The sequence below is a fragment of the Abrus precatorius genome, unplaced genomic scaffold (genome assembly GCF_003935025.1).
Source record: "Abrus precatorius isolate BTA unplaced genomic scaffold, Abrus_2018 Scaffold11, whole genome shotgun sequence".
Classification (NCBI taxonomy): domain Eukaryota; kingdom Viridiplantae; phylum Streptophyta; class Magnoliopsida; order Fabales; family Fabaceae; genus Abrus; species Abrus precatorius.
The window spans coordinates 30,201,205-30,227,124 of record NW_020874303.1 but is presented as its reverse complement, the minus strand read 5'-3'; the positions used below and the strand labels follow the sequence as shown (position 1 = coordinate 30,227,124).

The 25,920-nt window shown below is 31.8% G+C and overlaps 3 protein-coding genes across 6 annotated transcripts; 2 read left to right on the top strand and 1 right to left on the bottom strand.

Annotated features, from left to right (window-relative positions):
• Positions 1 to 1,579: 1,579 nt before the first annotated feature.
• LOC113856041 (probable fucosyltransferase 8) lies at positions 1,580 to 3,944 on the bottom strand. Its single transcript, XM_027487663.1, has 3 exons — positions 3,686 to 3,944; positions 3,456 to 3,539; positions 1,580 to 3,039 (listed from the first exon to the last, which is right to left on the bottom strand). Exons 1-3 carry the CDS (start codon positions 3,942 to 3,944, stop codon positions 1,580 to 1,582), a joined length of 1,803 nt encoding a protein of 600 aa, XP_027343464.1.
• An 879-nt stretch (positions 3,945 to 4,823) lies between these two features.
• Positions 4,824 to 7,053, top strand: LOC113855387 (EKC/KEOPS complex subunit Tprkb). Of its 2 annotated transcripts, none has more exons than XM_027487012.1 (7): positions 4,824 to 4,943; positions 5,213 to 5,301; positions 5,856 to 5,922; positions 6,217 to 6,339; positions 6,421 to 6,504; positions 6,583 to 6,669; positions 6,745 to 7,018. In XM_027487012.1, the coding sequence occupies exons 2-7, from the start codon at positions 5,234 to 5,236 to the stop codon at positions 6,829 to 6,831; spliced, it is 516 nt and encodes a 171-aa protein (XP_027342813.1). In that variant the 5' UTR covers positions 4,824 to 4,943; positions 5,213 to 5,233; the 3' UTR covers positions 6,832 to 7,018. The 2 variants fall into 2 exon arrangements, with proteins under 2 accessions (XP_027342813.1, XP_027342814.1); XM_027487013.1 differs by having other exon boundaries at positions 4,892 to 4,939; positions 5,215 to 5,301; positions 6,745 to 7,053.
• Positions 7,054 to 8,424: 1,371 nt separating this feature from the next.
• Positions 8,425 to 24,612, top strand: LOC113853716 (ABC transporter C family member 13). Of its 3 annotated transcripts, none has more exons than XM_027484265.1 (36): positions 8,425 to 8,448; positions 10,151 to 10,191; positions 10,287 to 10,386; positions 10,686 to 10,841; positions 10,938 to 11,069; positions 11,212 to 11,312; positions 11,579 to 11,642; positions 12,413 to 12,664; positions 13,411 to 13,480; positions 13,824 to 13,884; positions 14,723 to 14,810; positions 14,988 to 15,106; positions 15,517 to 15,614; positions 16,559 to 16,625; positions 17,176 to 17,293; positions 17,448 to 17,564; positions 17,673 to 17,753; positions 17,842 to 18,090; positions 18,418 to 18,519; positions 18,594 to 18,661; positions 18,811 to 18,942; positions 19,044 to 19,191; positions 19,415 to 19,701; positions 19,821 to 19,980; positions 20,429 to 20,604; positions 20,686 to 20,797; positions 20,892 to 20,945; positions 21,216 to 21,338; positions 21,887 to 21,985; positions 22,362 to 22,454; positions 22,540 to 22,650; positions 22,735 to 22,896; positions 22,981 to 23,168; positions 23,338 to 23,527; positions 23,774 to 23,941; positions 24,152 to 24,612. In XM_027484265.1, the coding sequence occupies exons 3-36, from the start codon at positions 10,324 to 10,326 to the stop codon at positions 24,230 to 24,232; spliced, it is 4,290 nt and encodes a 1,429-aa protein (XP_027340066.1). In that variant the 5' UTR covers positions 8,425 to 8,448; positions 10,151 to 10,191; positions 10,287 to 10,323; the 3' UTR covers positions 24,233 to 24,612. The 3 variants fall into 3 exon arrangements, with proteins under 3 accessions (XP_027340066.1, XP_027340065.1, XP_027340067.1); XM_027484264.1 differs by lacking the exon at positions 8,425 to 8,448 and adding an exon at positions 9,546 to 9,641; XM_027484266.1 differs by lacking the exons at positions 8,425 to 8,448; positions 23,774 to 23,941; positions 24,152 to 24,612 and adding an exon at positions 9,546 to 9,641 and having other exon boundaries at positions 23,249 to 23,474.
• The last annotated feature ends 1,308 nt before the right edge of the window (positions 24,613 to 25,920 follow it).

Genomic DNA, 25,920 nt, shown 5'->3' with positions numbered 1-25,920 from the left:
AAACAGAAATTAGTGTCTAAATGGATCAAACAGAATCGAGTGAGATAAAAGTTGAGCAGGAATATATACCTGGAGAAGACGATTAAGTGTTGCAGCGACTCTTTCGAAAAAAAAATAAAAATAATTGTGAAGTACTTGTCTGGAAATTAAATATACTTACTATGCTGATGTAATGAGACGAGTAACAAATATTCTTTTAAGGATTGCATTAAATGTCATGTATTCCCTTCCTTGTTTTTTTTTTTCTCTCTTTACTTCTATTTATAATTTAAAAATATTTAATATACTTTTATTATTCTCTCGATTTCAAATTGATTATTACTTTTCTTTAAAAAGAAATTTCTTTTTTCATATTAAGTGACATTTTAAGATACCAATAAAACTTTAAATATAGTTTTCCAATTATCTCCTTAAACAAATCATTATTGCAATCTTTTTATTTCAATGTTCTAGATACATTGTACAATGAAGCTCACTATCCGTTGGCACAACTAATTATTTCAAGAAGTAAAATAGTAGCTCAAGGATAATTTTAAATTCTTCTACATTTAATATTTACAACAATTAATATCTAATTAGTACAAAAATAGTATATAACTTTAAAATATAATAATATTATAATTATAAAATAAATTTTAAAAAAATAAGTTATATAAAATAAAATTAAAGTAAGGTTCTTTCTTCATTTTACAATTGTAAAACCCACTTTTCACACTTTCTCTCTCTTCAATTATAATATATATTATTTAATTATCATAAATATAAATAACTATATTAATATAAGTATTACTATAATTTTACAATTAATTACATGTTAAAAATAAAATAATAAATATTTATTTATGATACAATAATCAAAATAGTATTTTATTATATATTAATTTATTACAATTATTATTTTTTAGCATAAAAAATTACATTATTATAAATTTATCTACGACCAATCATTTATTATTTTATTATTATATATTAGTGTGAATTCGTAACAAGTAATATAAATAATTATTAATAATATTAAATAAACATATTACTTTTCTAAATATGATATGTATATTAGAATAAATTTCTCTCTATTTTAAATTATAAAATTTATTCACAACTTTAATCATAAATTTATCCCCATTCCCATACTTCTCTCTCTTCAATTAAATATTATTTAATTTAAATTCTCTATATTTTCAACAAAAAATAATTCTTAAGGAGCTTTTATATATATTGAAAATATTATTAGAGTTCTATTTTAATTGTGCAATTACAAAATTGAGACTTTAATTTTAATTACTATTATGAACACTTTTCTCTCTCGCGTTGTAGGTATGTCCAAAATAAATGGCATCATGCGTATGGGGGTCGAATACAGGGACGTTATGACTGATAAATTAGCATTATAACTCCACACCTTCACGTAAAGATTAATAATTTTTTTCCAACTCATGATCAAATGGCCTTACCATGTTGATTAATAATCAATTAAAGCAATGTAGTGAAATATAAGAGTAAAAAAGGATTACTGATATTAATTGGCATAGTAAAAAACTCGGTGGTCATAACAAGTTCGTTTGTTACCTATTGATTAGTATTAATTAACCAGCCTCAATCCACTATTTACATCTTCACAATGCTTCATATGATGAAAAAGGGAAGTAAAATCAATTGTGCTATTGGCCCTACATCCATACTTAGGAGGATAATGGAAACAAGGCTCCATGGACTTGGCTCGTTGACAAGGTGGATTTGGGATGGTATCCCCATATGCCCTCTTCAAAATCCATGGCTTCAAACCTCCAAGACTTTGAGCAACATACCCAAATGTAGACTTGGGGCTTGTAATCAATGCATCACACAAACTCAGCAAATATATTTCAGTCCATGCCTTAATGTTGTGCATGTCATTATTCGACTTTTGGCGCTCTTCATGACTTGGCTGATAAAATCTTATTACTTCCCTGGTCACAGTTGTGTTTGCCATATACATAGTCCTCAACTTCTCACCATATTCTGAGTATAAAGATGCTACTAGAACAGCTTTTGAGGTCTCTTGCTTCAAAGGAGAAGTTGCAGGCTTTTGCATGTCTAATTCAGGAAGCAACTTATGCTTAAGGGTGCAGGCTATAATTTCATTGATAATGGTTTGGTGTGGTGATCGATGAGTATTAAATATTCTAATCTGCAGGCCAATCCTCTCATTTGCCTTCGCTAAGTGCGCCTCATAAAATTTGCTAATTAGTTCCCATGCCTCATTTGATGGGTGAAAAAGGTAACGTCCCAGATGGTGAAAAACAGTGTCTTTCTCAGGGAATATTTCGCTTAAATCTTGCCTAAATAATGGAATCATAAAAAGAGAAGGGACAAAATATTGATCTGACCGCAAAATCAGCACAGGAATTTTCTGGAGAAGATCTTGACTTTGATCACAATGGAAAAAGTTATAACGACCATCATGGCTGTGCTGTAGATTAAGTATAAGAAATGTTGGCAAAAGGTCCTGTGAACTGTTTGCCTTGTTATTCATTAGCATGCTTTCAAATGTCTCAATATGTTTCTGATTTTTCCAATAAGGAAAATTCCTGGGCAATAACCAAGAGGAATTAGGAAATGGCTCACAAAATAGGCCAAACATGTCAGTCCCAAATCTGACTAGTAGAACACGGTCTGTGAGGATAGCATAAAGAAATGCTGCAGCCAAGGTTACCATTCTGTTCCCTAAGCCATTAGAAGCAGTCCAGACAAGGTATTTGCACTTCGTACCGGCATCAATTTTCCTAAATTGTGTGCCCTTTGTCATGATTTTGTTGTAGGATTTGGTATGAGGTCCACAACTTCTATGAATATGTTCATAGTTTCGTAACTTGGATATCAAATATTTGGAAGGTTTATGAGGGGAAGCTTTGCGGTACAAGTGAGATTGATATCTACTTAAGCACGATGCTTTATCAAACGTGGAAACTAAAAGTCCATCAAGGAGTTTGTCATTAGAGATGGCCGTAGTAGATAGGGATGAATCATTCTTCAAATCTTCAAATGATTGATTCTTTGGACCTGTAGATGCATAAATAGAGAAAACAAAAATCATGCACAAGTCTATACAATATTTATATCCAGATTACAATGTATTGAGACTTCAGTTGCTTTGATTCCATAAAAGAGAATGAAGTAGATGAAACCATCTTAGAGCTCATTCCAATATAAGATCTTGCTAGAAACAAAAACCTGGTTGCTTTAACCAATGGTAAACTACCCATGCTGGCATCAATATGTAGTTTTTCTAGAGTATTCAACTCAATAATTATGCCATCTCTAAATACATTAAGTCATTAGTGTTTGCTACAAAAAGACCCTTACAGTGATCTTGAAACTAATCCTCCGTACATTATGTATTACAAAAATACTGAAGAAGAGAGTAGGAAAATCAAGAAATAAATAGGCTGAAATTAAGCTGCTAGCAGGTGAATTACCAGTATCTGATATTGCTTGTGTCTGAGCTCGTTCTTCTAAGATCCCAGATGTCCCATTTTGATCCTTGTCACCCAACATCTTATCTGACATACAAGTTAGAGAGATCAGATCAGATCAGATGTTAAGGACATTAGACAAAGATGAATCAAAGGCACAATATTAATTAGGGGGGAAATTGAAGAACATTGCAGTTGTCAATGATGGGAATAGATTCCAAAAGTGGCCTTACCTACAACAGGCTCTCTGATAACATGATCATTTTCTACCCCAGCTTGAACTGTAGCATTTTGAGCACCTTGATTTAAGACATTAGCAGAAGAATTCTCATTCTCATTCTGGGCACTTCCAGACAACGCGTTAATATTGGAAAATCCCTCAAAAATTGAGTTTTTGGGTATGAGAGTAACAGTGACTAAAATAGGGAAGGCTATGGAACCCACAATCAATAATGATCTGAATCTCTTGAAATTCCACACTACTCTATCCATCGTCACTTTTTCAGGATTTCAACGTGGCCCATCGTTGAAGGCAACAATCAACTTAGAGGTGCATGCAACTTCAGATATCAATTAAGTACCCGAATCACAAATAAGGTTTTGTTTCATGGGTGAAAGGATCCGATCCAGTTATTGAACTGATTACGTTAAACAAGTTGGATTCTTCACAGTGAAGTTCGGTTCGAGATCATGAGGACCCGAATTACATCCAAATCAAAGCACGTGTCCGTGCCACTGTATTAGCTGCTGCATACAATTTCTTGGTTGGACTGTCATAATTCATGCTCACCAAGATATTATTATAAAATATAAGATAAAAATATATTTATAATAAAAATTAATTTTTCTATAATTAGATTAAATTATTTAAATTAAATATAAGAGTGTTAAAATTATAATAAAATTAATAAAGAATTTTTAAATATTAATTACCTGTAATAAATCGTTTATACAATTATATAACAGAAAAATTTATAATCTAATTTTTAAAATATTTATTTTAAATAAAATTTAAGTATTTTTATTTTATCGTATTAAAGTTTATTAACATTTTTGGGTTGTCAACCTTTACATGTTTTTCATTTAAACTTTTTGAGATCATAGCGTTTTCACTGTAAATTTTCCTGCACACGACCCTAACTTTCATTTTGCTGCCAATAGTTTTGACAGCAACTATGAACTATCAACTAGATAATTATATTAAAGTTTAAACGTGTGAAAGGACCAGCTTTTTTTTCAGAAATATTTTGTTTTTAGTTTTAGTTTTAATTACAAAAAACTCTATTATTATTTTTTTATTTTTTAAGATTATATACAAAACAGTAAAAATAAAATAAAATAATTTGTAGAAAACTTTTAAAAAAATCGAAATGAAACGAAACGTGCTGAATGTATACAACCTAATTGCTTCTCCATTTGGGCTTTGGTTCCTCACAACTCAGCGGCGCTGTCTCAGGGGGCACTCTGCTTCATCGTCGTTGTATCAGGTAGCCACCCACCTTCTCCCCCCCCCCCCCCCCCTTCCTTTTATCTTCCTTCGCCTCCGCTTCTGCTTCATCGTCCCTTACCTTAAGTTTTGGACGAAATATAGAAGAAATCAATTGTGTAGTCAAAATTATTTTCTTTGTTAAGAAAATAAGAGAAATTGAAAGGAAAGTAGGGAAGAATTGGTAGGTTGGAGAAATATTTCTTCTTTTTTTCCCCTTTTTATTTTGCCTGTTTCTCTCCTTACTTTGTTTAACAGCTAATGCTTTCATTACAGCTTCATCAAAGCAGAAGCTATGAAGTTGTTCAATGTAAATGGAGCCACTCTTTCTCTTGCTCTTTACACTGATGTGACCAATTCCAAGTTAGTCTTCTCTCTCTCTACTTGTTATGGGAATGTTACCTGTAAGTGAAAGTCAAGTTATTATTATCAGAATTAGTTCAAATTTAAGATTTTTTTCACGTGCCAACAGGAAAGGAGGTGTAGTTATTGACAGCGTAGTGTTTAAATCTAATTTCTTTATTATGATAGAATTAGTTCAACATAAGTTGTTTCTGGATAACTTTCAAATATTGCTGTCAATAAATACAAGGGATCATTTCATCTCAAAATTCAGTTTCAAAGTAGTTAGAGTTTGATTTGCTTCTTTTTGCTTGTGATAACAAGGACATTAGCTTCTAGTAGTGCAGTTACGATAGTTAACATATGATAATTGACAAAACCAGTCGCTGCTAAGTTATTATTTCAAGACAGTGATTGGCAGATTACAATTTTCTTTTTTCATTTATGATCATACACCATTCTATGAAAGTAAATATATAGCATAGATTGTAAAAAACATTATTTATTTGTAATTGATTCAAAGATCGGGAACCTACTCTTAGCTTAAGTGTATTATGTAATTGTTTTTCTCATAGGGAACTCTTGGAAAGTATGCAAGCCGGGACGTTGGAGCCAGAAGTTGCATTCCTCAATGCTACACTTGTATAATTTCTTATATTTGTGTTATATGTCATGTCCAGCACCATTTTCAAGAGGATCAAAACATCATCTTATGTCACGAACTAACACAAGAAGGTCATGTTATGAGAGAAAAATATGCAAAAGTAATTATTATAGTTGGACCCACCATTTTTGTAGAGGTTCAATAACTTTACCTTTTGCCTCGTAATTTAACCATCTCATGTTAGTATGTTGCATCAGACGATTGTTATGATGTTGGTGCCTGGTGCTTAAATTTTCAAGAATGTTGCTTGTTTCTAATGTTACCACTACCAGATTCCAGATATTTTCCCTGTTCTAGCAGCTGCACACAAGACACTAGTAGCCAAATCACGGGACTCTTTGACCACACGCACTCTTCATTCGGAGCTTGTTTACAACTACTCAGGGTCCAAGCATGTAATTTATGTGTTGCTATTTAATCTATTATTGTTCATATTTCCGAGTAGAGTTTCTGACTTTGGCATGTCTTGTAACTAGATTACTGAATCTTTGAAGAGATGTGGCATTTCTGACAGCACAACTTATATCCTTGCTGCTCGATTTGATGCTACTTCTGATGAAGTGAGACGATCCTACAATAAAATGTGACATCCTTTTTTTTCACTCACTTAACTAAAGCGATCTGTGTATCTTTATTAGACACAAGCTATAGAGAAGCTCATTATTGGCAAAGAGATCGACCTGGAGGAGCTGGAAGGAAGAGCAAACCAATCCCAAATACAAAAGGTTAGTAAGGACAATCTACAACACTTTGCATCTTTTCGTGCAAACTAGCATATTCAATCATTTGTTATGATTCAGCATTTCAAGATATCTGCCTCGGAACTTGGAGTATCATCACTTGCAGATGCAATAACCTGTCGAATAGCTGCTCGTGATGCCTTGTGAGAAGAATGAATGTTATCTGCTTGTACACTACCAGTTTCCAATGTCATGAAAATTTAAAGAACACTTCAACTCCCACCATTTTTTCTTTAGCTTTCACGTGTTACAATTTTATTTTATTTTTTAATTTCAATCTTACTGCATTAATATTTCTTATGGAAAATCAGAAAGTTAGGTGATGATTTATATACGATATATTTTTGCTGATAATGGTAAGTGCATGTTGTAAAAATGATACATCTTGAGTTCTTCATTTGCTTCTCTATGTTTACGTCCATACATGCGTTCTTAAATATACCCATGGACTTGATTTCTCGTGTGATATTGATTGAAAGATAACCGAATTATGACATTACAATCACTACTACTGAATTAGGTCATCAATTTGTAGACACATGTATACTAAAAGTAAATGCGCTACATAAGTTTGTTACAAAGTGTTTTAGGAAATAATATAAAAGTATACAAAATATTCTTTAATAAAAATTACCATTTATAAATGCTTAAAATTATCCCCTAATAACTAATAGAAAATTATTCATATATACACTACATTCGATAAGGTTTGGTGATTTTGATTAAAAGCTTAAACCATATAAATTTATTAATCAGTAAACGCTTCATGTATTTGACATATAAATACGAAGGCACAAATATCACGCATTCTCTCCTTTCCAGTAATTAATAATTACTCGAACGTGGATCTGAATCCTCTCATGTTTGATTTTGAACATAACAGTCATGTTCGTGTATTTTTATATATTTGCTTAAGAGAGTGAAATTTTGTTTAAACGAATGTACAAAAATACACGAAAATGATGGTCATGTTTAATTTCGAACGTGAAGGAATTGTGACGCCTCGAACGTTTAAGGGATGAAGAAATTTAAGAAAGAAAATCTCAGATTGTACTTAATAATGCCAATGGCCCACTCTCAGTTCTCAATTAATGGGCCTCGGCCCAGTCCGTTCAATTTAATTCTTGAATCCATTCATTCGTAAAATTCTCAATCTTGTGAAAGTTTAAGAAGTTGTTCGGGTAACCAACATGTTCCTTTTGTTGAATTTCTATGGTCATTTGATTTTAGATAAATTGCTTGTAGTCAACATTTTTTCACCTTTTTACCATTTTAAATTTTAATAATGAGCATAATAACTACACACTAGTGATATCCACAATTATTGAATTGCTGGAGAATCAGTTGAATCACACAGAATGTTATTAGTTAATATCTGTCATGAACTGTTGCATTTAAATATATTAAAGATCCAAGTGTACTATTCTGCGAATACTATTAAACTTTGTGCAATTTTTCCTGTGAAATAGTGGTATATGTTAAATAGTTCGTGGTAAATGCATAACATCCAGTTTATCTCCACTCACAGGATTTTGCTTTCTTGCTTTTGTTTTCTGATTAAGTTGAACCGAACTCGGTGAATAATATAACCAAGCAAAACCCTGTTTCTACTTGAGCATACTTAAACAGAGAAAATAAAGTTAAGAAGTTTGAGCATGAGCTCATATAAAATCTCAATCATGCTTTTTCTTTTACAATTGCAGTGGAATTGTGACATGGATGGCATGTGCGAGGGCATTGCAATGGCAACAGTTGGACACAAAAGTAAGCTCAGATTCTGATAGAGCAGAGATTGGTGAATCTTTAATCCCTTATCCCATGTTTCAATGCGCTCTGCTTTCTTTATGTCGGATTGCCATACACATGACGTTGAATCTGGTTGTGGATTGTGTATTGTGGAGTATCTTTATTATTTGTCTTTCAGCATAAAGCTCCCATGTAAAGAGTTAAAGTGCTTCGTGACACACTATTTTTGTTCATTCCAGTTGCAGATGCACATGAATGAAACGGTCCTGCACCACTTACTTACAAAGGTTTCTTATTTTTTCTGAGAAATCCGATAAGATCAACAAAATAATAATAATCGATTTGGGGGGTTTACTGTTTACTTGAGACAGTTTAAAATTCCAATTAACATTTACTAACCAAAAAAAAAAAAAAAACAAACCACCACAACAATTCGATTATCATCAGAAAATTGAAAGTTAGATTTTGGAGTATAATAGAAGAGATGGTGAGTTTTTTTTATTTTTAATAATTATTCTTTTAATTTTATAATTTTCTAAATAAAATGATAAATTAATATAAATTTAATGTATTAACTTTTTATTTACTTTTATAAATAATGTATAACTCTTATAATTTTAAAAAAAAAATATCTATCATTTCCTCCCTCCCATTCATAAGCTAACTCTCAAACATAACACATTCATAAACTAACCTTTAATATAATATTTACCCAATAATTTTTTAGTTCAAATATCCCACACACAGAGAAATTGTTGCGAACTTAAATTACAATATATAATAGAATTGTTGAAAATATTAAGAAATAATTTTTAAATCGAATTTGTTATAAAAATAATGATTAAGGAATCACTCTATGACAGATAAGGAAATCATACTTAAAAATATAAATATTGAATGAATTTATATTTAAATATAATTAATAATTATAATAAAAATATACATTTTTAATTTCTTATTGCATATTTATGGAGATATAATAAATTTGTAGACATAAATTAATTTGCACAAACACCCGTATAAAAAAAATGCCCCACCCCCACCCGCGACACAGCCGCGCCTCGTTCTTTTCATTTGCATGAAAGGAAGAATACGAACTATGAAGCAAGCAAACTGCACAATTCGAAGTTGAAACTGCGTCTTTCCTTCTCTCTCTCTCTCCTTATTCCATGGACCATTTCTTCGCTCTAATTTGCCCTAATTCTCCATTCGTACGCTTCTCTTCTCCTTTCAAAACTTTTTTCTCAAGGAACCTACTCTTCTTCCTCTAAACCCCCCCAACCTCAACCTTATATTTCTATCATTTTTTACTTGTCTTATCTTTTTAATTCTAACGTTTAACTATAACATGTTTCTGCATGTATTCATTTTCAACTCAGTGTAATTCTATATTGCATGAACACTATCGAACTCGTTAAAATTTTTATTAGACTCACCAGATTCTGTTCGCTACTAAATTCTGGGCCTGTTCCTTTCTTAATGGGAGTAAGGATGTTATTGGAATTTTCAGATCATATGATTTAAGAATCACATGCTTCTGAATCCGTCTCTGCTTTTCAATTGACTTAAAATTTGACTACACTTTCGTGATTCTGCCACAAGAGAACGAACGTTTTTGCTGAGATATTTAGAATTGATTTAAAAATAAAGGGACGTTAGATTGTTCATTAAATATTACACGTTTAAGATCATGATGCGCTTTTTTTTACCTGGTTTACAGGTATGGGATGGAGGGGGATTCTCCGAGTGTTTTGAAGACATATATCCTTATTCTTTTTGAGACTTTAGTTTTCAGCTTGTTCACTGACAATTTTTTTTTTTTTAAATATGAATCGGTGTTCCTTAATAACACTTACTGTTTTAGGCTTTGCAGTCAACATAGTTACTGTTGTTATGATTGTTGTACTGGGATTTAATCAGAAGATTAATCGAGGAGTTCAAAGATTAGATGCCCAGGTACTAGCTGATCTTAAAAGGTTTACGAGGACACATTGGAAAACTAGCACACAGAAATATGTCAAAAATCATAAACTGGCTCCTGTTTGCAAAGCAGTTACTTGCAACCCTTCTGTTATCCTGTATTGCTACTCTGTAACTACAGCTCCAAGATTGTCCATCAATTGTCAGGCTTTGTTGACAATGCCTGAATCACACAAGAAAGAGCTATTATTATCCCCATATATGATCTTTGTATGACAGTATATACCTGAGATACTTATATATCCATATTTGATGCTTTTGCAATGAATAAATAGATGAACCGTCCAGAGAGATTTGTCGTGGATGTTGTACCAGCTGTTGGAGCATGTCTTTCAATCGTGGACATAATTTTTCTGTGGAAGAAAGAACATAAAAGTCACTTTGTTGGATATCACAAATGGTTTTATAGCTGTTCTGAGTTGATGGTGTGGGTAGGTGTCCGACTTTTAGCTATAAATGACAATATTCTGTAGATTTTAATGCTCTTATTCCTAATGATCTAAATACTCACTCATGCCTCTATGTAGATAACTATCATTCTCTTCACAAAGTGTGCCAGCAGTCGTTATGTAGTCTCCAACCGTGTCTTATGTTTCTGGTGGATTCTGAAACCAATATTGGCATCTTTCTATTTGATCACAAAGTTTCCATCATTGGAGGTGATATTATTTTCTAGCTTAGATTTTTTTCTTTTTGGGGCAAGTCAAGTTTACCTTTATTACTAATAATATTTATTCATTTTCAAATAAACTGCATATCAGTTGGTCATATGTGAAAGATTTGGCATAATGTTCATTGTAGGTTTCAATGTGCATCATGGAAGGCTTAGATGTTCTCTTGAATATCTCATTTGGCATAGCCATCAATGTGATCAAGATAAAGAGACCATCTTTTAAAAGCAGGTATATTCGGGCCTGTCACTCTTACATAGTCACTTTCTTTTTCAGATTAGTGATAAGCATTAAGCATCAAAGAAAATGTTTAAGGTGGTAGGACTGATCATCTTTCTCCCTTGTACACATGCTACTTAAACCCATTTGCTTGCCCTATAGACTGTTTGGCCATTCTTGATGCCGAGATAACTTTGGTAATATTATATAGGATGCATTATCTCTTGTTTCTAGAGTACATTGACAAATCTCAATTGAATCTGCTGTCATAATTTTAGTTTATTGGAAGATCCACTGCTTTCAAATGGTGTAGACCTTGAGGAAGGTGGCTCTCATGACCTTGTAAGTATATGTCCTTTAACTTTGAAAATGGTGTCAAGTGTTAGTTTGTGGAGAAATTTCTAACTTTAGTTTTTCAATCAGGGATAAATATATGGATTGACTGTTTAAAATTTTAACTTGAAACTGGTGTGAAGATAATTTAAATAACAACAAATGAATAAAAGAAGTTATTGAAACATTTTGCAAACTTGGTGGTTAATTGGCTTGAGAGTTGAGGTTTTTTTTTTTCCCGAAGATGTAATGTTGAAGGGGGCTTGCTTGCATTTTTTCGTTGATATATTTTTTCCTGTAGGCTGTTATCTTGTTCAAGTTATTTAAAGTGTTCCCTATCATATTCTTCTTTATATTCAGCTCTCTCTTTTTCTTTTGATGAGTGCATCCCTTCTTTGAATCTTTAACTAAGCATGATATGTACATACCTAAAATAAGTTGTCCATCACAACTCTTTCTATCTTGAATGTCTGGAGAGTTAATTATAGTCTTGTCTGTTCATGTGATTTCCTGTGTCTAGTGTAACCTCCCAAAATACTTTGAAAGCAAGAGTATGGAGTGTATTTCTTGTTTGCGATAATATGCATAAATTTTTCCCTAAAGTAACAGTGACTTTAATGATTTACTAATTTTTTAATAGAAAATTACGTGTCTGGCTTATTTTTGAAAGAAAATATACTCTTTTCATGTTGTTTAATCATCTCCTCTGTTATCTTTATTTCCAATTCCAAGATTGATATGCTTTTACTAGTTGACCCTTTTAAACTTTCTTTCTAAAGGGAAATAATGGAAACTTTTGGGATTTGATGACTTTCAAATTCATAACTCCAGTGATGATTCAAGGTGTGGTAAAGCAATTAGACTCTGAAGATCTGTTGCCGCTACCTGCTGATATGGGTACTTCTTCCTGTCATGATGTAATTTTATCCTGCTGGCAAGCTCAATTGAGTAATAATGGTTCAAACCCATCTTTGTTTAGAGCACTCTGTAGTGCATATGGATGGCCATATCTCTGCCTGGGTTTATTGAAGGTATTTTTCTATACCAAACCACAGTTTCCTCCCCTGTGCTGGATAAATCTAAGTTGATGTAGAACCAACACTTGTGCATTACTCTTTATACATGATATTTACTCCATATTTTTAAGCTGCTATAGACTGGTGGAATCTATTTCGTCTAACTAATACTCTTTTCAATACATTGGAACTTTCAAATTTCAATCTAAATATTTCCATGGGAAATGTTCTTGCTTGAAATGACAGGAAATTTAATCGCTGTTCATTAAGTTTGTGTCTACAGATGATGTTTTCTGTGCTGTGCTGTACTTTGCCTCAGGAACAGAGAAATGGTTCAAGTTCTATCGATCAAACATACTGATTGTTTGCTAACTTATGTGATAGATCATAGATTGTTTTTGTGCCTAGCAGTTCAAGCTGTGCCATTGGAAATTATATGGATAATATGACATTGAAAGCTAACATGACAACATGAATTACATGTATCTAGACATCTTTGAAGGCAATGATTTTATCAATTTCTTGATAAGTGGTGAGAAATGTATGTAGTTTGTATTTAGCTTCCCATATACTAATTTTATGATATTGATACTTCAGCATGTTTTATATTTATGGAAGCTAAATCATATATCATGTCAATTTAAAAACAAGATTACTTAAGTAGGATTACACAGATTATCACATCAATCTTGACAATTAACTATATTTTATCATGTTTTATTATGATTTCTACTGCTACAAAGTATTTGAAATTCTTCCAGGTGATTAATGATTGTATGGGTTTTGTGGGACCAATGCTTCTCAATAAGCTAATCCAGTTTCTTCAGCAAGGTGTTGTAACCAGGAATAGTTTGTCTTTCTGCATCTTTGATCATTAAAATTTTGTCTTGCATCTATTGCTTTTATATATTCTCTTACTTGAAAATCTTCTCCATTTTTTTACCCCCTCTGTGCACCATACATTTATTTCACAATACTTGATACAGAACTTCATTTTCCAATTGAAAACATTTCAAGCAAAAACCTGTCAAAGATTTTAATGTTTAACATGTTTACAGCGATGGTAGTCTCATCCCTTTTTTTCTAAAATAAAAATTCCTTCTACTTGCATACCAAACAATTGGGACAAGAAATCATCGAAAAAATGTGGTTCCATTTTTTTTATGTCTTTCAGGTTCAGTGAATTTGGATGGCTATTTACTTGCATTATCATTGGGACTCACCTCTATAATTAAGTAAGTTTTAGTATTTATATAATTCATTATGTTTTTCCTATTTTATTTTTCTTGTGCTTTATGTTTCTAGGCTTTCCTCTACTGGCCTACTTTTTATTGCTCTTATTTTGGTTTATCATGAATAAGATTTATGGATAAACATTTCTATGGGCAATTATTTCACAACTCATTCATACTTTTGTTATCCAGATACCAATTTTGTTGATAAATAATATTATAAAAAAGTAACTGTATATATTAACTAACTGCTCATCCTTCAACCATTATTCATTTGATAGAATGGATGCATAATTGTGCAAACAACATAAACTTACGAAAGACTGAAAAGTGGGAACCCCATAGAAGAAGTCTATCTTTATTAACAGAAAAAAAAATAATAGTGTGTTCTAGATATAAAACCATTCATAGGCCTCCACATAAACAACATGAGCTTCTAAGAGAGTTGATAAGAGATGAATGTGACTTATGGGAGGAAAAGTTAGCCTCCTAAACATACAAACTGAAAAAAACAAAGAGCCAATGTTGGTAAAAATGCAACAAAGCTGTCCAATCTCTCTGCAATGAGAAATTGGAACTCCCTTGAAGCAATCATGTGCAGAACAGAAATCTATATTTGTATCAGTTGATATTTTTACAAAGCTGTCCAATCTCTTAATGAACCTTTCAATATTTCTTCATTGCATTTTATTTGTATCAGTTGATATTTTTAAATTGCATCCTCTCCAACTTTGAGCAACCTATATTTAATCTGTGTGGATTTATGTAACTTCTATGGTGTTTTTTTTTTTTTTATTTATTTACCAGTAGCAATTAGCTAAAAAGTGTCCTTTTGGTCTAGATCCTTTTTAGATACACAATATAGTTTCCATCTTTCCAAACTGAAGCTAAAGCTGCGATCTAGTATCATGACTCTAATCTATAAGAAGGTACGCAAATTTTGTGTTTGTAATGCTGAAAATATAGATTTTTATATTAATGAAATGCTCATAATCTTTTTATTTTCCCCCCTATTGTTGGTATTGATGCATGCACGTCTTTCTAAAACGTAGCTCATGATCATGATTTCATACTAAAATATATATATTGTTTCGTGTGTTTTGAAGTGTCTACATGTGAACCTAGCAGAGCGTTCAAAATTCACAAATGGAGAAATTCAGACATTTATGTCAGTGGATGTTGATCGTGTTGTCAACTTGTGTAATAGTTTCCATGATATGTGGAGGTATTCCCTTAATTTGAATTTCTTAATTCTAACACATTTCACAAAACTTTTTTTTTTTTTAACATTTGTAGTCCAACGGACTTATCATCTCATATAAGACCCTTCTTTATGTCTTTGTAGGAATGAAATTCAATACTGTTCAAATTTAACAAAATTTTCATGTTTAAACAGTTAATGATATGATATCTGCTTTACCTACTTTTGTGTTTGATAGAACCCGTGAGGTTTTTCTGTATGCTTAAGATTGGGTTTTGGATTATATGTGTTTGATAGAATATATACCAACTAGAAGCCATCTTATTTAGCATACATTTGATGTCAAATTATGAATGTTAATATTTAATAATGTATTTGATATATATGTATTTATAGATAGATTGATCTTAAGCACTGTGGTTTTATTGTTTCAGCCTGCCTTTTCAAATTGGAGTGGCACTTTACCTTTTGTATACTCAAGTCAAATTTGCATTTGTATCTGGATTAGCAATAACCATTTTATTGATACCAGGTAGAAATATCACTCTTATACATTTTTATTGACAAAAAACCACATTTATTATTTGATTTATTTTAGTTCATTTTAATTTTTTTCTCACCTACTTGAGTTCTTCATTGCAAATGTCTGTATCTGGAATTAATTTGCTGAGAAAGCTGTACTGTATCAATAGCTGAATTTGTTTCCTATATCTGATCAGCAAATCTGTTTTAGTTATTATCAACAACTGAATTCGTAGAGGTTTATCTGCATCAATAACATGTGATTAACTTTTTTTTTCGCTTCATCTTGCTTTGTCCTGCTATAGTGGTAATGTATCTGTTCCATACACTTACATGGTTTCAAAAATTTACTTGTAATAGGCTATGCTACTAGCCATATCAATTAACACAATCCTTCCATACAATTTTATAATGTAATTTTTTTATATTAGATAGTATCAGATTAAGGTTCTATAAGAAATAGAATGGACCTAACTCAACCATAGAATGTAGCTCTAGAGAGGAGGATTATATAAATCTTTTAAGGACTATTCTAATCACATTTCTAACAGGACATCTTGATAGGTTTAAAATGTGAAATCTTACTCAAAAATTAAGTTCCACTTTCAAGAAGATTGTCTACTATTTCTTTTGGTTTATCATATAATCACATATCCTAGAAGTCAGTTGCTTTTTATTTTGGATAATTTCTATGAAATGTATACTAGACTTTTAAGTTTATTTATTTAAAAGATTAATGTTTGTTTTAATAACAAAATTTAGGTACAGTTCTTTTGGTGCTTTTGATGTTTTTTGGATCAAAATTGGAGTTTTACCTCAACAACTGGTGATGATATTAAATGTGAACCTTTTTTTGAGATGAAACTCTAATTTTGATTGAAAAGCAGCACTAAAAGCACCTATGGAATTGTAAAGTTTTATCTTTGTTTTAATACTTAATTTCAATTGATGCAGTGAATAAATGGATATCAAAATTGATTGCAAGTGCCACTGAGCAAATGATGAAGGAGAAGGATGAAAGGTAACCATAAATTTATTGCCTTCTCTATTCTTTTCTGTAAGTAATAAAAAAAATTTCTTTTTCTTTTTCTTTTTTTTTGGGGGGGGGGGTGTGGAAAGCTGTTTTCTTTTTCATTTAGGATGACCCCTTTTCCTCCAAACTCTTTGTAACTGTCTTCTCTTTGCTTTAATGAATTTCTCCTTTCATCAAAAGAATAAAAATAATATTGTGGTGAACACCTATTATTTGCATCTTACTTGGTGTAACTTAGCAAAGATAATCATACTTTGATTTTTGTATTTCCATCAGCTCATATTTGATCATACTTTCATGTGTTCCTGTATTACAAATGTTTTCCCATAAATAATTATATTCTTGGAGAGTACAGTTGAAAGCAACATAATGTATGCTGCTTATTTTGAAAGTTTTCATCGTCTGCAATCAGGATTAACAACTTACTATTCTTTTCCTAATTTTCTCATTTTAATTCTTTCTATGAGGCAACAGTGGATGATTATGAATGAATGCTGCTGGTGCATATTTGCAAGATTAAAAATTATGCTTCTTACAGGATTCGTAGGACAGGAGAACTTTTGACTTATATTCGCACTTTGAAGATGTATGGATGGGAACTTCTTTTTTCTAGTTGGTTGATGGATACAAGATCTTTGGAAGTTAAACACTTAGCTGTAAGACTTTTATTCTAATTTTATTTATAGTTGAAACTATAAAACTTTTCCTGATATCCACTAAGCTAGTATTAAAAAATGGCATGATCAAATGGATTACTTTACTTTACTTCTTATTTAATTCTGATCATCATGTTTCATCCATGCTTTATAGACTCGAAAGTATTTGGACGCGTGGTGTGTATTCTTTTGGGCTACAACACCAACCCTCTTTTCTCTTTTTACATTTGGACTCTTTGCACTAATGGGAAATCAACTTGATGCTGCTATGGTATTTTCAAACTTGTTTTACCTAATCTCTTTTTATTTTGCATTTAGTTATTTTTTGTGTCTCCGTTAAAGAAATTCAATGCAATGAAAAAAAAAATCTTAATTGCAGGTTTTCACTTGTCTTGCTTTGTTTAACACACTGATTTCACCACTGAATTCATTCCCTTGGGTGATTAATGGACTGATTGATGTGAGTCTCCTTCTATACTCCATGAATTTTTATGAACTAATTTGACTTGTAAATGTCCATCGATGTGAGTCTCTTAACTTCATTGTAGGCCATCATATCCTCCAGACGATTGAGTAGGTTTCTTTCTTCTCCTGAACATAAACTTAGAGGGAGACAGACCAATTCCTGTCTATCATCATTCCTGAGTAAACAGCCTGATCCTGTACAAGGTTTGGCTGTCTTTATTCAAGATGCTTGTTGTACTTGGTCAAGCTGTGATGAACAAGCATTAAATATGGTGTTGAATCATGTGACCCTAAGTGTGTCCAAGGGTTCTTTTGTTGCAATTATTGGAGAGGTCAGATCCTTGTCTGAATTTTATCAAGATATCTTGTAGCTAAAAAAAGTAAAAACAGCAAATGTATATGGTAAAGGAATTTCAATGAATGTACACCTATCATTTTTCTACATCGCAGTTTATTGAAAATGGATATTTGAGATTGTCAGTTCAAAATATATAGAATATGTCATGGTTCTTCTCACTTAGTCTTGTATATATGTGAGGATAATAAGCATTTTCATAATTCACAATCCAATTTGATAAATGGAAAGAAATATATACTTCTGATATTAGAAGCACTATCTTAGTTATATGAATTTCACTTCAGCAACTGCATATATTCAGGTTGGTTCGGGTAAATCATCCCTATTATATTCAATTCTTGGAGAGATGCGGCTGGCTCATGGCTCTATTTATTTGAAAGGCTCCGTTGCTTATGTACCACAGGTTTGAGGACAATATTATCATATGCTTAGCCTTGGAACGAAATCTCTTTATGTCTTTGTTCCCTCAAACTGCAGGTCCCTTGGATTTTATCTGGAACAGTGCGTGACAACATACTATTTGGTAAAATCTATGATCCTGAAAGGTATAATTCCTTCAACAATAATAGGACTTTCTTTACCTCAATTTTGTTCTGATTGAAATTTAAACTGGTTTCTTCTGCTTGATGGGAACTTGAGCTTTACAAACATGTTTTGAACCAAAAGAAGTAATGCTCTTCCCTGCTATATTCAGGTATGCAGATACACTGCAGGCATGTGCATTAGATGTTGATATCTCATCAATGGTTGGAGGGGACATGGCTTATATAGGAGAGAAAGGAGTCAACTTATCAGGTGGACAGAGAGCTCGTCTTGCTTTGGCAAGGTCCTAGCTTCCTATTCTCCTTCCACTCTACAAGTGTATTTGGGGTTTTTATATTTTGATAACTTATCGAGAAAAATGTTTTAACATTGTTCAATTAACAGGGCAATGTATCATGGCTCAGATATTGTTATGCTTGATGATGTCCTGAGTGCAGTCGATGTACAAGTTGCACAATGTATCTTACACAATGCCATTCTAGGACCTTTTATGCAGAGAAAAACCAGATTGCTTTGTACCCACAACATTCAGGTTGGTTTGTACTCTCTCTTTACCAGTATTACGCATTATCTAAAATTGCATTGATTTTTGTCAAGCATTCTAATTAAAATCAAATGAACATGATGTCTTCACTAACATGTTGAGCTATTGTCGATGAGAGTATATTTTAGAAGATATGTATACATTTTGTATTTTTGTAAAATGTGTATTTATATAAGGATTAGCTTATTGATGTATCTAAATTTATATGCAGGCAATATCTTCTGCTGATATGATTGTTGTAATGGACAAGGGACACATAAAGTGGATGGGAAGTTCAGCTGACTTTCCAAATTCTTCATATACAGCATTCTCTCCATTGAATGAAATTGATTCAGCTTTACAGAATCATAAGCGAACTTGCTGCACAAATGTTTCTTCCAAATCCAAGAAGGAGCAGTCTCTTCCTGATTTAGTTATCACGCATGCTCTGGAGGAAGTAGAAGAGATAGTTGAAGTTGAGTCAAGGAAAGAGGGAAAAGTCGAACTTGGAGTGTACAAGTAAGCATATACATGTATATTTTTTATATCAAAGATGTCTGGGGACCTTCTGTTGTCTCTTGTTAGTCTGTAGATAAGCTTTTATAGTCGGTTGGTTAACAACTTGGTGCCATTTGTAGGAATTATGCCATCTTCACTGGCTGGTTCATCACAGCCATTATATGCCTATCAGCTGTTTTTATGCAAGCTTCTCGTAATGGGAATGATTTATGGCTGTCATATTGGGTTGATACAACAACAGCAAGCGGTCAAACAAGATACTCTGTGTCTTTCTATCTGGTGATGGACTGTTATGTAATAATAGTATACATATACATTTTTCTAGCTGGACGTATGTTTCATGGGCAATTCAACATTTTCTGGCACTGAATGTCTAGTGAAAGAAGCAGAACAAAATGCTTTTAATTCAAATTTCATTTTTATAAATTATAATATCACTAGGTAATTCTATGGAAGTTTCATTGTTAGAACATTCAATTTGTAAGGTTTGAAGTTCCATTAAAAATAATTTTTGAATCCCGTACTTTCACCCTATAAATCTCGTGTGGAGAATGAAGTAGTTAAACAAACATACTGTTGTGCATAATTGAAAGTTCCTAGTTTGCTGTTTTTAAACCATTTGTATTAAATTAATTTTTTTAAGAAAATACCAAATTATTTGCCTTGACCATAAACTATTATTGAATGTAACTTTCTAATTTGTTTGAGATGATAATTAATGGTGCAGGCTATACTATGTCTCTTTTGTATTATGAATTCCTTTTTCACATTAGTGAGGGCATTCTCTTTTGCATTTGGTGGATTACAAGCAGCAACTAAGGTACACAATAGATTGCTCAGCAAGCTTATCAATGCACCTGTGCGATTCTTTGATCAGACCCCAGGTGGAAGAATACTGAATAGGTTAGACTGAGATGTCTGCAGGCAATATCAGATTATGATCGTATAAAATTTGTCTCATAATTTATATGATGTTTTATGCAGGTTATCTTCCGATCTTTATACAATTGATGATTCTCTTCCATTCATTATGAACATTCTCCTAGCTAATTTTGTGGGCTTGTTGGGTATTACAATAATTTTGTGTTACGTACAGGTATGAATAAGTTTACCTTACGTACAAAGAAATTTTGAGATTTGCATTAACTATCTCCATGACCAAAATACTTTTATCTCTCTGTTTTCCATAGGTCTTTTTCTTATTCCTGCTATTGCCATTTTGGTATATCTACAGTAGACTTCAGGTATTATTCATCTTTTTTATTTTCATTTTCTCATATTTAACCACTATCCTTTTTTTAGGTTTTAACTTTTAAAACTACTAGGATTATAGATGCTATTATATTGTATGATATGGAAATCTTCATAATAATGGAGTATGAAGTTGGAGTTTTTCTAATGCTACCTAATTATGGAGTATCAGGATTTCTTGAGTTTCAAATGCTTAAAATTGCAATGGTTTCTTTGACTTGCTGTGATAGACAACATTCAACTGATCTATGCAATGGCTTCAGTTCTTCTACAGATCAACATCAAGAGAATTACGAAGATTGGACAGTGTTTCTCGTTCTCCAATATATACATCTTTCACTGAAACACTTGATGGATCATCAACAATTAGGGCATTTAAATCTGAGGTAAATATATGTCATTTTAAAGTAATAATCATGAATAGAAAATTCTGTCTATATAATTCAGAGTGTAGCAGTTATAGGTGAGGAAGATCATAGAAATGGCTTTCAATTTCTACCACTGCTATGATTTTAAAAGCTAGTTTATACAGAAGAAGCAACAATCATTGAACTTTAGATCATAGATGCTTTTGTACCATGTTGATTGTTGAAGGAGAACTCAACTGAACAAGGACACTTGCAATTTGACATATCATATGTTTATAATATTTTACTTCCTAGTTTGGTTTGTTTAATTTGAATATATTAATCCATCACTTTACTTTTTGGTGAGACTTCAATCATGAACATGTCAAATTAAATTTTTAATAAAATTTGTTTTCCTTAATTGGATTAGGGTGATCTTTCTTGTAACATGACTTTTATTGTACTTTTGGAAAGTTTTTCTTCTGGTTTTCTACAGGATTTAGTTGCTTGCCTTGTGTACTGTGTTTTTTATAGTAATCTTGTGAGTTTGTGCAACTAAACTATGATCCAATGGTTATTTTGGACAGGACTTTTTCTTTTCCAAATTCAATGAACATGTAACGGTGTATCAGAAGACTTCCTACACAGAGATAGTGGCAAGTTTGTGGCTTTCTTTGCGTCTTCAGGTATGTCCTTGAGTCAAGTATATTTACTTACAAACGGAGTGCTAGCAACACACTCTTTTAAATACACTATTAATTATTGACAAATTTTATTGAAAAATACAAAAATATGAGATAGAATCATTAAATTAAAAGTGAGAAAGAATGAGATTCACATGATTTTTGTAGTTGTCCAAAAAATTTAACTGACAACTAAAAGTGTGTTAAAAAGAGTGTATTAGAGAGTGCATTGCTAGCATTTCTCTCATTGCCAAGAGGATTCAAGCAAAGAACTTACAGAAATCCACCTAAAGGTTTACACTCAAAGTACATATTTAAGGTTAGATTTGAATTTTTGAAATCTAGAATATCAGTTGTTGCTATAATGACTTTCTTCCAGTTATTAGCTGCATTTATCATCTCATTTATAGCTGTGATGGCTGTTGTTGGATCTCATGGCAGTCTGCCTATCAGCTTTGGTACCCCAGGACTGGTTTGTTTATTATCCTTTTATAAAATCTCTGATTTGATCAACTGATTAATACAGAAATTGAACATGGAACATTTTTTTCCAACAGGTAGGACTGGCCCTCTCATATGCAGCTCCGATTGTGTCCCTATTGGGGAGTTTTTTAACAAGTTTCACTGAAACAGAAAAGGAAATGGTTTCAGTTGAAAGAGCCCTTCAAGTATGAATAGGACTTATTTTGCTGAGTAAGAATGTGTTTGGATGTATATAAGCAGACATCTAACATTCATTTAATATTTTCTAGTACATGGACATTCCTCAAGAAGAACAAACGGGATGCCTATACTTGAATCCAGATTGGCCAAATCAAGGAGTTATTGAATTCCAGTATGTTACTTTAAAATATATGCCATCTTTGCCAGCTGCTCTCTGCAATCTTAGTTTTAGAATTGCGGGAGGGACACAGGTCCGTGCACTATACTTGAATTTGTATTGAAGTTTTCTTCTAACACCCATATGTTTAATACTTTTTCAAATGGTGTGTAATCAGGTTGGAATAATAGGAAGAACAGGTGCTGGAAAGTCTAGTGTGTTAAATGCCCTTTTCCGCCTTACCCCAATATGTACAGGCTGCATCACAATTGATGGGGTGGATATTAAAAATATTCCCGTCAGAGAACTACGTACACATTTGGCTATTGTTCCTCAGAGTCCATTTTTGTTTGAAGGATCATTAAGGTACTCCTATTTGAATGTTTTTTCGGTTTATATTTATACTGATTTAGCGCCGTTTCAATTATATTCTATTTTTCTTTTAGGGAAAGAAATGCATTAGCATTTATTTTGATTGCACCTACAATTCTTGTCTACTTAATACCCTGTATTTTGAACATCTTCAAATTTCTAGGGATAACCTAGATCCATTCAAAATGAATGATGACTTAAAAATTTGGAATGCATTGGAGAAGTGTCATGTCAAAAAGGAAGTAGAAGAAGCTGGAGGGCTCGATATTCGTGTAAAGGAAGCGGGAATGTCATTTTCTGTTGGCCAGCGGCAGCTTCTATGCCTTGCACGTGCACTTTTGAAATTTTCAAAGGTAAGAATGATAATTTAAGAGAAGTGGTCGTGCTGTAAATTTTCGTCTGTCTTCAACTTTGTTATTGATGATATGATAGTATCTTCTTAAGTAACGACTACATTATAGCTTCTTGTATATCATACCAAAAAGGAAAAATATGCGTTTCTAGACTGTAGACATTATCAATGTCAGTATTTCAACATAATATTACAAGCCTTTGCCAAATCTTATCTGGGTTATGAGATGTTCCTCTTGCCCGTTTAGGTTTTGTGTTTGGATGAATGCACGGCTAATGTAGACATTCAAACTGCTTCATTACTGCAAAGTACCATATCCAGTGAATGCAAAGGAATGACAGTGGTCACAATTGCTCACCGGATTTCAACCGTTGTCAATATGGATGGCATTCTGATTCTTGACCATGGGAACCTGGTATGTTTTATTTTCCTTAACTTTTCACTTGTCACAGAGGTAAGAACTAGCTCAGGGTTACTCTTTCTTGTCAGGTTCGTTTATTCAATTATTCAATTAAAGAAAATTGGCTCTATTTCATTTTCCCTGACCAGATGTTCTCGTTATTAACCCAGATGAAATAAAATAACATCAGCTATTAAGCTCTCTCTCTCTCTCTCGTCCATGCAGATTGAACAGGGAAATCCGCAGGTTCTTTTGAAAGATGACACCTCTATATTCTCTAGTTTTGTCAAAGCTTCAACACTGTAACAATGGAAGGTGACTGCTTACATTTGATTATGAGATCAACCAAACTCCCATGTTTGGTTTGTTCTTGGTCACTTGTCATGCGAATTTGAAATTGTTGACGCCACTATTTTACGTGAAACTTCACCAGTAAAGAGGCCAGAGAAGATTCTCTACAGTGCCCAGTGATATCATATTAAGCGTTTTGAATCTTTTCTTGTCGGTCAGCTTCTTGTAAAATATCAAACCCTCTTTGCTGATGTTGCGCAAGTTCCATCCAGAAGGATGTTTGACTTTTCATCAAAGTAACAAATCTATATAATCCATGTTCGTAGATCCACTTTTAGCTAACAAGTGACAGAAATTGATAAGAATTTTCAATTACCATGTCAAATCCGCTAATTTTATACCTAATAGGATCTTGTTAACCTCCCAAAGGGTAGATTTATTTTTTTGTTAGATGGCCTTTTAAAGCATGTAAAAGGAAGGAATTTTTATTAAAAAATATATTTATTAAATACTTATGTTTTAAATAGTTATTTAAAACTGAGGTTAATATTGACTAATTTTTAAAATCAGCTGCCCAAATCATGTCGAATTGTCAACTGTCGTTAACCTGTTTCGTACAATAAGATTTGACAGTGTTGCTGGCTTACTTCCTGCACTTGCATGGTTTATACGTTGGTGAACATTCAGAATTTTTCAACGTGTGATGTAAGTTAAATAGTAAAAAGTATTTTTTAAAAATTAAGACTTGTTCGATTTTAACAATATTGTTTTATAAATACATATAAATTATGATTTTAAGTTAATTATATATTTTGAGGATTATGTATAAGAAATAGTAGAAAAAATAATTTTTATTTTTCTGTATAAATGTTAAAATTTATAAAATAAAATAAAAAACCTCATATTTTTATAATTATTTATGAAAAATAATATATATATATATATATATATATATATATCTCAAATATGCCTCCAAAACTCATATTCGACTCTACTCTATTGTAAACCTTAATTAAATTAATTAGTTTATTGATATTATTTTTAGGATTTTCTTTAAATAATTAAAGAAAATAATTTTATTAAAAATGAAATATTTATTACATTTAAAAAATTATCTTTAGTTAATTAAATGAACTTTAAGAGTTAATTATAAATTTAATTGGGGTATATTCACAATATATTTTTTTATATTGTTGTTTAATTATGAATTGTCCCATAATTAAAAATAAATTTTTGTAATTTAATAATATAAAAATTATATTGGCAGCTTATCAAAATTAAACTCTTAACTTAACAGAACCGTTAAATCAATAGTGCCTCACAGTCACAGACACGACCACTGCTTAATTATCTTCTTTGTTATTGTTTTTTTGTTTTTTATAAAGTCAATTGTGTTTTCTTAGTTGGTTCACCGCCCAATAGTAAATTCCACGTTGTCCAATCCTCAACTGTTCGACCCGATCAACTACTTTAGGATTTTTGTATTCAACATTCATTTTTTTTTTTTAGAAAGTTTAGGGAAATTAAGTCTGGGAGTTCATTGTTCATTAGTATTAGATACGTTTTAAAGCTCAAAAAATATTTATAAAGTTATTATTCACTAACAAAATCTTATATTAGCAACGAAATTTGAATCCATATTGTTATTATATATACATAATTTAACTCTCAATCAGTCTCTGATTATTAAATATAATTTTTAT

What these genes read in the sequence shown, in the direction of transcription:
- LOC113856041 (XM_027487663.1), bottom strand. Translation starts at nt 3,944, where the DNA reads ATGGATAGAGTAGTGTGGAATTTCAAGAGATTCAGATCATTATTGATT. An exon ending in TATCAGAGAGCCTGTTGTAG is followed by an intron (nt 3,540 to 3,685) that starts GTAAGGCCACTT and finishes CTTGTATGTCAG; the next exon opens with ATAAGATGTTGGGTGACAAG. An exon ending in ACAAGCAATATCAGATACTG is followed by an intron (nt 3,040 to 3,455) that starts GTAATTCACCTG and finishes ATGCATCTACAG; the next exon opens with GTCCAAAGAATCAATCATTT.
- LOC113855387 (XM_027487013.1), top strand. Translation starts at nt 5,234, where the DNA reads ATGAAGTTGTTCAATGTAAATGGAGCCACTCTTTCTCTTGCTCTTTAC. An exon ending in TTGATGCTACTTCTGATGAA is followed by an intron (nt 6,505 to 6,582) that starts GTGAGACGATCC and finishes TATCTTTATTAG; the next exon opens with ACACAAGCTATAGAGAAGCT. An exon ending in ACCAATCCCAAATACAAAAG is followed by an intron (nt 6,670 to 6,744) that starts GTTAGTAAGGAC and finishes GTTATGATTCAG; the next exon opens with CATTTCAAGATATCTGCCTC.
- LOC113853716 (XM_027484264.1), top strand. Translation starts at nt 9,600, where the DNA reads ATGGACCATTTCTTCGCTCTAATTTGCCCTAATTCTCCATTC. An exon ending in AACCATTTTATTGATACCAG is followed by an intron (nt 15,615 to 16,558) that starts GTAGAAATATCA and finishes CAATTGATGCAG; the next exon opens with TGAATAAATGGATATCAAAA. An exon ending in GGCTTTCTTTGCGTCTTCAG is followed by an intron (nt 21,986 to 22,361) that starts GTATGTCCTTGA and finishes ACTTTCTTCCAG; the next exon opens with TTATTAGCTGCATTTATCAT.